Source organism: Malania oleifera, chromosome 4 (assembly GCF_029873635.1).
Source record: "Malania oleifera isolate guangnan ecotype guangnan chromosome 4, ASM2987363v1, whole genome shotgun sequence".
NCBI lineage: Eukaryota > Viridiplantae > Streptophyta > Magnoliopsida > Santalales > Ximeniaceae > Malania > Malania oleifera.
Window position 1 is genome coordinate 89,763,210 of NC_080420.1, and position 12,345 is coordinate 89,775,554.

The window sequence follows — 12,345 nt, forward strand, 5'->3', positions numbered from 1 at the left end:
TAACAATTTCACATTGAAGAAACCTCTATCGAACCTTAACATTGTTCCCCTCGAACCCTTGCCTATTGACAATGCCAAGACCAAAATTTTTCCATTTTTGCTAAGCAACTTTTGAAGCTCCTTTTCATTCCTGATCAAATAAGGAGTACGCCTCCTTGCAAACTCTAATAAACAAACAAACTCATCTTTCAAACAATCCAAATTAAGAACTTTTCTTTCAACTTTAAAGTAATTATGAAGACCTATATTAACTTAGTTAAGTTGAAAAAATCCCAACCATGGCACCACAACCCAAAATAATTTTATAATACTCAATTTACATGGAGATGCAATAAACTTTGGTCAGCCTTTTGCATCTCAAATTTGTTTCAATAAAAAATACCAAAACGAAATTCATATCTTTTCGATTAACCCAATCTATAATGAAAGACACTCGCGGTCAATGTTACAATGAAAGACACTCACAGTCAATGTTTTTCTGTGGAACATCTCTTACTAATGCCTCTTGTATCACCTCTCTATCAAATTTGTCTCTAAGAAAGCTACTGATATGAAATCCACAACATTTTGATTAACCCAATTGACAATAGAAGACACTTGTCAAAATCAATGTTTTCTCTAGAACAACTGTCTTGCATTGCCTTTCATATTGCCTCTCATCTTGCTTTAAATTAATACTCACCAAGCTAAACTTACATTAACCATTAATGTGGAGACTTTCAAAAACATCAAAAAATTGATAAAAGAATCATTTTTTTTTTTTTTGGGGAAAGGCAACAACTACATATTAGTTTCTATCACATCGTCTAAACCCACTCAAAGACCCTCCACCAAACCCCTCTCCACCACACAGCTAGTGAACATTCTAAGAAATATCTACTAATTAGGTAAACAAGAACAATAATGGAAGGTTGCCTTGATGATCCCCCTCTTTCCCCAAATCGAAGCACTAAACTATGATTTAGATTGATCATTGACAATAATCGAAAACACAGCTGAAGGGAAACAACGCCCCATCCATCTCCTCCATCTAGTACCAAACACTTTTCGCCCTAACACCTAGTCCTAAAAACTCGAACTCAATCTATCATATGCTTTCTCAAAATCCAACTTAAACACCACCCCTTCCTATGATTCCTCTTCACATCTTTGACAACTTCATTTGCTACCAGCATCCATTCAAAATTTGATGACCCCCTACAAAAACACTTGGACAACTAGAAATGGTAACATCCAAAACCTCACTCAACCTATTTGCCAACACCTTTGCAAGGATCTTATACACGCTAGTCACGAGAATAATAGGCCAAATGTCCCTTGGTATTAGCACTCTTCCCTACAAGCTCTTTATCGAAATATTGTCCAAAAAAGGCAAAAGAACTTACTTAATAGTTGCGCCACAAGTTTGGATGAGTCCATGGTAAAGCCTTGTGGCCTTGGGGCCTTCATCTTATCCATCTAAAAAATCACTCTCCTAATCTCTTCCTCCTCAAATGGCCTCTCAATCCAATGCATTGGCTCTGTCAATATAGGAGACCACTCTAGACCATCCTCTAAAACTTTATTAAGATTATCCTCCAAATACAAATGTTTAAAAAAAGGGGGTGATCTTTTTTGCAATCAAATCAATATTCCTACTCACTTCTCCCTTTGCATTCTCCAATTCTATCTCCAAAACTACTCTCCTAATCTCCTCCGTGTCAAATGGCCTCTCAATCCAATCCATTGGCATACGAGACCACTCTAGGCCATTTGTTTAAACTCGATGAAGATTATGCTCCGAAAACAACTCTTTGAAAAAAGGAGCTGTTCTTTATGCAATCAAACCAATATTCCTGATCATTTCTCCCTCCATTTTTTGCCAGCTACTCTTATGAAAAAGTCTGAAGTTGCTATAAGTGGCATATTTTTGAAGACTTTAAATATATGCTTGTGTGCGCTTGTATGCATCTTTGTGTAGAAATGTTCATAATGCAAGACTTTATGAGAAGAGTATTGTGGATTTAGACTATGAAATCCAGCCTAGCCCATGTTTACCTATGTTTCGAGACATAGTGAAAAACACAGTATGTAAGATTAGGAGAAAGAAAAAAAGCCTATATTTTGTGAGAAAGTTAATAGTTGTCATTAAATTTAATCAAGTTTGATTACAATGAAAAGTTGAAGTAGGCCAAGAAAAAATTTGTACTGATTTGTTAATTACGAATCTACAATGGGAAGGGATTTTCATGTTTTCCTTTTGTTAGGCCTTTACTTTGTGTTTTTTTTGTTTGTCTGTTTCACTTTTGAGAATTTCTTATCCTCTCTTAGGCTCTGATGTCTTTATCTTTCTCAATAGATTTTATTTTGTTAATAAAAATTAAATCAAGTTTGATTATGAATAAAGTATGATGCATGGACATTTCAAGATGCTTAAAAATTTTAAGTTCTCATGCGACTTGAAATATTGGTGTGGCTATGGGGTGAATCTTGGACTCGTTTGTTTTTAGTTGCATATGCTATAGTTGTGGCAGATAGGGAAAGAAGTGGATGTATTATTAGTTTCTTTTAAGTCCCTTAGGGAATGCTTCATAAAATGAGTGAAATATGTGTTTAAGATAGTATGTTTCAAAAAGAGCAGCCAAGTGAGGGAATGCCCTTGCAAAGTGGGCTTTGGGGAGGTCAGACGTATGTGGGATGTGGCCTTATCCTTGAGTTTGAAGAGGATATTTTCTCAGCTTAAGTTTGTCGCATGTAGTTGCCATTGTGCAACTTGAACATTGCGCTAAGTGATAAACTTGCTTGCATAGACAATTTATTTCATCCTAATGCAGGGATAGGTAAAAATCTGTTGCATTGATGATAAAGCCAGGTCCTTATGCCCCAAGGTTTGGGGGTTAAAATGGATCCTATGTATGTAACACTTAGTATTTGTTTGAGTACCACTTTATCCAAAAACTTAAGCTGCTAGGTTATGGGCCAACAATGTATGTCGAGCCTTAACACTCTCTTGCATGTGCAGCCCGGCAGCACATGGAGAGATAAACAAACGATAAAAAACACAAGTTATTGGGAATAAGATAATTCTTAATAAACAAACAATAAACTCCAGCAGAAAGACTAGAACCCAAGACCTCCTGGCAACATTGCTTTAATACCATGTTAGAATACCACTTCACCTAAGAGCTTAAGCTGTTAGGCTGTGGGCCGACAATGTATATCACGCCTTAACAGGATTCATTAGATGGTAATATCCTATAGCACAACCATCTGATGAACAAGGAAAAAGAAATGTTACCTACTCTCAACACCAAGACCTTAAATCCTTATGGAGAACTTACAAATATTTGAAATATTTGATCAAACACTGCTAATTCACTGTATGATGCTTATCACATAGACTCAAGATGACGCAAACAAAATAAACGCATTCAAAACAAGTAGTTTCATTAAATTAGCAGTGTTTTTTGATTTCATGCAATGAACTATTAGAGAAACTCTTGACTTTAAATTAAAAAAATGCAAGGCAATATAAAAAAAAACATGTTTTGTTTTTTTATTGGGAATATATCTTGTTGGTCTGATAATGGCACCGGGGGAGGGGGTGAATTGGGTGTGTTTTCAAAATAGTTAAAAATTTCTAATTCTTCAGAAAATAAAATAATATAATCAGAAAAAGCTTAATCACACCACAAGAACTAAAGATAAACAATCCACAACCAAGAGAGAACACACTATTTTAATTGTAGTTCTGTCAACCGTGATCTACATCCACTTCTCAAGCAAACTTGCTAGAGTATTTTCACTAAGTTCAAATATGTCAAATACACTGAGTATCACTTAGTTAGACAACTTGTCCTAGACAGCTCTCTCTCTCTCTCTCTCTCTCTTGGCTAACCTGCCAAATGCAGTGCAACTTGCACTCAGGGCAACCTGACCCTAAACTCCTTGGGTAAACTGCCTTTCACAGATACAAAGAAATTTCTTTGATTCTTTGGTTCTTTTCTAGTTTCCTTAAAATTTTTCTTGACCAGAATCAACAATACTAGAGACTTATGAAGGTCTCAACTGATTGGATGTTTACAATGAGCTCAAACAATTAGAAGTTCAATAAGAAATGAAATCCTTGCTGTATGTGATTCTTCAGTCTGATTCACACAAGTTTATGTATTCTGATACAAGTTTATGTATTCTGATATACTTCATGCAGACATGTCCTTGTATTTATAGATGAAGCACATTCTTGTTTGGGTATCCATCTTTTCTTAATTATTGCTCAACGACAGAAGTAATTGGAGAAATAAGCATTGGCACAATCTGTCTTTGAGAATATTGAATTTCTAAGAAGCTTTTGAGTGCCAAGAACTAAATCAGTAGTCAAACATTTCAGTTAGCTGTATTCAACTTCAATTATAACAGATTGATTAGCAATACTTAAATCACACAAGAAATTTAATCCCTGAAATAATTGGGATTAAGTATGATCATTAGGTCAATAATAATCTCTCAAACAGATAATGTTAGCCAAGACTAAAGAGATTCATTCTGATCATATCAACGTTCAACGTCATTTGACAGTATCATTTTAGGATTTCTTATGAAGCTTCTTGCACTGCTCCTTGTTAAGCTTCTTATGAATTTTCTTATAAATGCATCTTCAAAATATTTAATCATATGAAACAAAGACTTACAATTTTTGTTTTGTCAATTATCAAAATCTATTTCCAACGTATCTAAACCAAATTTGTTCTCAAAAAAGTAGTTTTCATTAAAATTTGAAAATTCAGTGAAGTATGTTTCTACAGCTGAATTCTAAGACATTCTTCTGCTATCTTGGTCATTGTGCATTATGAGTGAAACTTCCAAATTTATATGCTGGCACGTGGCAAATTGCTGCTCAATAATAGTTTAGCTGACAGATGGATTGAAAGCTCTGAGTTGTGACCCATTTTGTCTTCCCTATAGTTACAGGCTTTCTGCTTAGATTTCTTGGTGTCCCACATATTTAGGAGCTTTATGCTCTTCCATTTCAAAGAAATCCTAAAAACTAAAGCCTCCCTCTTAGCATCATTATAAAATTGGTTTTGTGACTATCCCATCCGAGAATTAATTTTGATATATGCATGCAAACCACTCTTTTGTTTGTTGGTCTCTTGAATGACTTATGCCTTGCAAGTTCTCTGTCCTCTCATATTTTGTAGCATTCCATAGCTACATTTTTTGTTTCTGGATCTGCTCGAACTCTTTGAGAGGGGCACCTTGCAGCATAACCTACTTTACTGTTTGTTGCTTAATGATCCTTAAATTGTTTCTTTATGCAAGTGAAATACTTTTCCATTAGCTGGTCAGTTAAACTACACCTTTCCTACAATTCCATCATTTATTTTTGTGAGCTTAATACATTTTTATATTTTTTAGAGCTCCATCAGCCACATTTTTTCTTCTAAAACTTGTGTAACTATATTTTTTTCCCTTTTCTTTTTGTTGGGGGCGGGGGGGCATCTTGCAACTTCCTAATGTTTTGGTTAACAATATGGTATTTAAGCTTGTAAACTGCGATTGATTGCATTTTTTTTGGTCTTGATAATGGAATGGTTGACTTACTGTTGACTGCGATCATAAGCAAGAGTTTGGAGAGTCGCTGATTTGTCCTTTTTTCGCATAACCTAGATATGCCTCTTTCAGTTCCTGTTTGCTGTTCACTTTTTTTCCCCCCTTTGCAGACAGAGTTTGCTAGGAAATTCTTTAAAGATGGAAGATCTTTCGATTTGGAAGGTAAGTGACTTTCTTTTCCAAGATTTCTTTCCCAACCGTCAATCTTAGTGATGAATTGCTCTTTTGCGTTGATGTCTATTTTTTTTTTCTTTGGAATTTGGAGCCGAATTTTTGTGAGAATTAATATGGTTATTTTGTTGAGGTAGTCAGCGTCTTTTCAATCAATCAAAGCTATGAGAGTTGTGAGTAATCAAACATCATGATGCAATTTATTTATTTATTTTGATAAGAAAAGAAGCTTTATTGAACTAGAAAGGAGGGTCTGATACAATAAAGTAGAGCAAGAAGCCCTCACTTACAAAAGCAAAGAAAAAAAAATTATTTAATTAACTCGCCCCAATATCGATTCACATCTTGATGACTGCATCCTCTAAACATCTTGCATTATAAGCCCAAAGAGAAGCCAAATACTTTACTCTATTCGAAAGAAGCCTCACTGATGATCTCTTTCTAGAAATGATACTGCTTTCCATTGAAATCCTGCATAACACAGCCACAAAAACACACCTTCACAATCTCTTCTATTCCTTACCTTTCCCAAAACCAGTAAAAGATATATGCGAGATTTGGACAAACCTACACATCACAAAAAATTCCAAAGAGGAATATTCACAAATTCTAAGTAAAAGGGCAATGTGAAAACAAATGAGACACATCCGCAGAACTATTTTGACACATGAAACACATTTTGGGAGACAGGGCTTTAGGAGGCCTTTCTACTCTGCAGCAGATTATGCCTTTAATAGCTCTCTACCCTAACTTAGCATCCTTTATCAGAGTTCCTCAACCCAGAATCCTACACGTGTGTTTTTTACTTCTCCTACAATTAAGAGTGTTATCCATATACCGTAACCTTCTTTAAACCCTTACTAGTAAAGTATTAGCCACTCAATATCAAGAGTGAGATTGTTGTGTTGATCAACAAAAAATGTCTCATTTTCAAGGAAAAAGGAAGATCATTGCGCATAACTAGAAAAACCAAATATTGTACCTTCTGCATCTCTCTGTTGGAGGAGTGAAGATGGCTGTCGAAGGAACTGGACCTCTTCCTTTTCTCAAAAATCTGAACCCATGGGTGAAGACCTTGAAAGCACCCAATCACTTTGTCATGGTACAATTACGACGGATGCATTTGGTCGATTTGTATTAGTGGAAAGGATACCAGTTTAGGGGTCTATTCAGATGATATGTGTTCTAGATGGATTAAAGGCGCGAGTGAAGGAAAGTAACTCAAACCACTTCAACCAGATGACGTGGTGTTTCGATTGTGGCTCTTTGAATGTGGGCGGAGATCACAAGCATGAACAGCAATCAGTTTTTTTATTTTATTTTATATTTTTTAGAAGAGGAGTTAGGATTCGAACAAGTTTGTGTAGCAATGAGAACGGAAGATATATCTATCGAGAAACTGTCTCCTAGAGGTCAAAGGGAAGGCCACAGTATTCCAGAGGGTAATCAGAATAAAGGATGTCACAAGTTCATAGAAAACTTGATGAAGTTGTCTATCGACCTTGAAGAAAACCGTAGCATGAGTTGTGCATATTGTGGCCCCATGAACATCATTTGTCATGAGCAGAAGTTGGAGAATTCGAATTTGTTTTAGAGGCTCTTGGAAAATTGCTTATTCCCCGACTTTGTTAGAGACTTCCCGATAAAGGAAAGGAGAATTTCCAGGACAATCCTTGGCTGAGATTTTAGGGAGAGGGGGTTATTTCACCCCTCATGTAATGTTTTTTTTGATAATAGAAGAAGATTAATAAAATAAGAATATACATGGAGGAGAATAAGACATTTCCTTACAAAGTTTGGAAAATCTAGATAGAAAACACAAAGGAACAACCTACATACTAAAGATAAAACAAAAAACCAACACAAACTAACACTCCAACTCATAACGTCAGTTGCGCTGAATACTAGAAAAGCTCACTCCCTTAAAATTCCCTTGTCCCACACACCAAAGAGCAGCTAATTAATGTATCTTTTCTAAAACCAGCACCTGAGCCAACTTCTTCCCTAGAAAAATGTGTGCATTATGCCCCATCCACAACACCCAAAAAACTGCAAAAAAGCACATTTCCAAAGCGCCGCCCTTTCCTTTTTCTTGCCAAATCCAGCAAAAGTCATTGCCAAAAAATCCTCCACTGTTTAAGAACTCACCCAGCATTCGCCTAAAATACCAAATAGCTTATTCCAAACACTTCAAGCATAGTCACAATGAATGAATAAATGCGATGATGATTCTGAAAAATTAAAAGAGAACACATATGTCTAGAGATATAGCCTTCAAAAATCTCCTAACCTGCAACAAGTTATTGGTATTAATTCTATCAAGCACAACCAACCAGATAAAAGCCTTGATTTCAAAGGGGACTTCGGCCTTCAAAATGGAACTATAGAGTGGAAAAGAAAACTTCAACCTGGCCAAAAAATCACTAAAAAATTTACACGAATATACCCTCGAAGGATCCAGAGACCAAGACCGCCTATCCTCTGCTGAAGAAAAACAACAATTATTCAACAAGACTAGCAGAGAGGATAGCTCTCCCATCTCCCTATCATTTAACAATCTGCGGAAGTGGAAATCCCAAGAAGGCAAAGGACCACCTAAATCAACAGCCAAAGAAGAAATGGACTCATGCTGACTTGAGCTTAGGCGAAAAAGGCATGGAAAACAGGTGGACAAAACTCCATTTCCCAACCAAGGATCTTTCCAAAACCGAATATTACTACCTCTACCCACCAAGAATTTAATATGGGGAATGAAGAGGGAATAACTCTGAGAGAGAGTTTTCCATGGACTCTTTGAAGAACATTTAAAGCTCAAATTAATATCCCACCCATTCTCATCTAAACCATACTCACTTTTAAATACCAAATGTCATAGAGAGGAATTCTTTGGCAGGAACCGCCAATGCCATTTAGCCAAAAGGCTGTGTTTTTAGACAATCGGATTTACTATACCCCAAACTACCCTCCTATTTAGACCTACCCACCACGCACCTACCCACCACACCCCAACTAAACAGACGATCTCTACTACCCCCTACCCTTGACCACAAAAGATCCCTTATAATCTTCTCAATCTCATTGGCAACCCCTGTTGGAATCTTAAAAATCGGAAGGAAATATAATGGGATACTAGAAAATTAGAGTAATTCTACCACCAAGAGAAAAAAATGCCTTTCCACCTATCCAATCTCTTAGAAATCCTTTCCACAATAGGATCCTAAAAACTAGCAGATTGAGGGTTACTCGCCAAAGGAACTCCAAGATAGGACAGTGGCCATTTCAAAAAACTACACTCCACCTCCGTACATAGCTCCCTAGCATTCTTAACAACCACATCAATAGCGGTGATACCGCTCTTACCAATATTAATCTTAAGCCTAGAAACCTTCTCAAAAACGTGAAGGTGACCCAAAATATACTTTAAGGATGGTTTATGATCCTCTAGAAAAAAAGTAGTATCATCAGAAAATTGAAGGTGCGAAACCTTGACTCTCTTTCTCTCTCTCTCTTTCTCTCTTCCTCCCCACTTCCAAGCCTTTCACTAAACCTCTGTCCATTGCCCTATCCACCATCTTGCTCAAAGAATAAGCCACTAGAATGAACTAAATGGGGGAAAGAGGGTCTCCTTGCGTAATCCCTCTCATGCCTTAAACCAAGATTTAGACTCACTATTTACTAATATCAAGCAGCTCACATTAAGAAAACAATTTCTAATCCAACACCACCATCTCTCTCCAAACCCCTTCCTCACAAAGATCTTATTTAGGAACTCCTAGTTTACTTTGTCATAAGCTTTCTCAAAATCCAATTTTAAAATGATAACCTTCTTCCTACTCCGAATATCCTCCACAACCTCATTAGCAACCAAACTTTGCCTATCCCCCACAAAAGCACTTTGAGCCTTTGAAATAGTCCTATCAAGCAGCTTACTCTGCCTATTAGCTAGCACTTTAGAGATGATTTTGTAGGGGGTGATTTAGAAATTTGTCTATGTGGAAAAAAAAAAGAAAAAGAAAATGTGTACTTCGCTTGTGTAATACAAGTTATTTGTATACATAGCTGGTCCCAAGCCTGAATAAAGGAGTAGGGTTGTGTTAGGTAGATGACAACCAACATAAAACTTTGTCAGGACTTATTATCATGAATTATTACCAAATTCACCTAAATCAAGTGAGTAGACCGGGTCAGTAATAAAAGGGAGGATAAATAAGTTAGTTCAAGAAACTAAGATTAGATTAGCAACTTGGAATATAGAGACTCTTATGAGAAAAAAAGGTATGGACATAGTGGAAATAATGTTTAAGAGGAAAATTAACTTTATTTGCCTTCAGGAGACGAGATGGGTGGTGGAGAAAGTTAGAGAAATTGAAAAATCAGGATCTAAGGTTTGGTACAGTGGTAAAGAGAAACATAAACAGGGGTGGGTATTATTGTAGACAAAGACCTAAAAGATAATGTAGTAGATGTTAAAAGAATAGGGGATAGGTTCATTAAAATCAGGAAAACTTTAGGCTTGGAGATAGTGAATGACATTAGTGCGTATTTGCCCCAAATAGGACTAATAGAAAATCTTGAAAGACAATTTTGGGAAAATATGGATAGTATTTTACAAGAGATACCAATGTTTGAATAGATATTCACAAGAGCTGATTTGAATGGTCACATTGGAAGGGATAAATGGGATGTGAGAGGGTAAATGGAGGCCATGGATATGTAGATAAAAATGAGGCCGGTGTTATCTTAGATTTTTTCATGTTTTACAATTTTGTTATATTAAATACTTGCTTTATAAAAAGAGAAGAACACTTAATAGGCTTCCAGAGTGGGTATATTTGAATACTTGCTTTATAAAAAGAGAACACTTAATAACCTTAAAGAGTGGGTATAATAAAAGCCAAACAAATTTCTTCTTAACTAAGAATGGGGATCATTTATTTTGTAAGGATTGTAAAGTTATAGTCTTAGGATTAGATATACATATAAAAAAATGGAAGAGGAGTAGCATAAATCAACGCAAGCGAACTTGATGGTGGAACTTGAAGGGAGATAATATAGTAAAATTTAAAGATACAATGATCAAAGAGTGATTGGACAGTGGGGGATAAGGTTAATGCAAATATTGTTTGGAATAAATGGCAAATTCTATTGTAAGGATAGTAAAAGAGGTTTTAGGTGAGTCCGAAGGAAGATTCTCTAGTAGTAAAGAAAATTAGTGGTGGGATCAAGAAGTCCAAAATGTCGTTAAGACAAAAAGAAATTGGTATAAAATATGGAAAAATTGTAGAAATATAGAAAATCTTGAAAAATATAAAGAAGCAAGAAAAAAATGCAAAAAAAACTATTAATGAAGCTAAACATAGAGCTTATGATACTTTATATACTTAACTAGATACAAAAGAAGGAGAAGAAGACATTTATAAACTTGCTAGAGCTAGAGAAAGAAAATGCAAAGATTTAGGTGATGTAAAATGTGTAAAGGATGAGAATGATAATGTCTTAATTAGAGAATAAGACATGAAAGAGAGGTGGCGGAGATACTTTGATAAGTTGTTTAATGAAAACCAAAATGAAAGATTGAACTTGGAAGTGACAAATGAGGAGAAGACTAAAAATAGAGGATTTATTCGCAAACTTAGAGTCCTTGAAGTTAAGATGGCATTAAAAAAGATGAGAAGTGGGAAATCTATAGGATTAGATAAACTACCAATTGAAGTTTGGAAATGTTTAGCGGATAAAGGAATTAGTTGGTTAACTAATCTATTCAATGCTATTATAAAAACCAAGAAAATTGTAGAATAATGGAGGAAAAGTACATTAGCTTTATACAAAAACAAAAGCGATATTCAAAACTATAATAACTATCGTGGAATTAAGATTATGAGTCATATGATGAAAGTATGGGAAAGGGTAATTGAACATAGAATAAGATTAGAAACGAAGATTTTAGAAAATCAATTTGGTTTTATGCTTGGGAGATCAACAATAGAAGCTCTTTATCTTTTAAGAAGTTCAATGGAAAAGTTTAGGGAAAAGAAGTGAGACTTGCATATGGTTTTTATTAACCTAGAGAATGCTTATGATAGAGTACCTAGGGAAGTTCTTTGGTGGGTTTTAAAAAGGAAGGGTGTTTGTAGTAGATATATAGAGGTCATTAAGGATATGTATAATAGAGTAGTGACTAGCGTTAGGACTGTAGGAGGTGAATCTAGAGATTTTCCAATCACAGTAGGCGTACATCAAGGTTCTACTTTGAGCTCTTATCTTTTTACTTTAGTAATTGATGAACTAACTAAGAATATCCAAAATGAGATCCCTTGGTGTATGTTGTTTGCATGTGATATCATGTTGATTGATGATAGTAGGAGTTGAGTGGATTCTAAGTTAGAACTTTAGAGAGCCACAATAGAGTCTAAAGCATTCAGGATAACTAGGAATAAGACAGAATATATGTAATGTAAGGAGTAGCAATAGAGAGAAGATTAAATTTGATAATCAAGAGATTAATAGCACAGATAGATTTAGAAATCTTGGATCTATTATGCAAGTTGAAGGGGAAAATGAAGAAGATGTATTATATAGAAT

General features: G+C 35.4%; 1 protein-coding gene across 2 annotated transcripts in view; it reads left to right on the forward strand.

Moving 5' to 3' along the window:
• The window catches only part of LOC131154315 (flavin mononucleotide hydrolase 1, chloroplatic), an 85,206-nt gene that overhangs the window by 27,492 nt on the left and 45,369 nt on the right, over positions 1 to 12,345 (forward strand). For both annotated transcript variants that reach the window (XM_058107007.1, XM_058107008.1), the window contains one exon: positions 5,703 to 5,754. In XM_058107007.1, the coding sequence (XP_057962990.1) occupies positions 5,703 to 5,754 (52 nt within the window). The remainder of the gene's footprint in view (positions 1 to 5,702; positions 5,755 to 12,345) is intronic.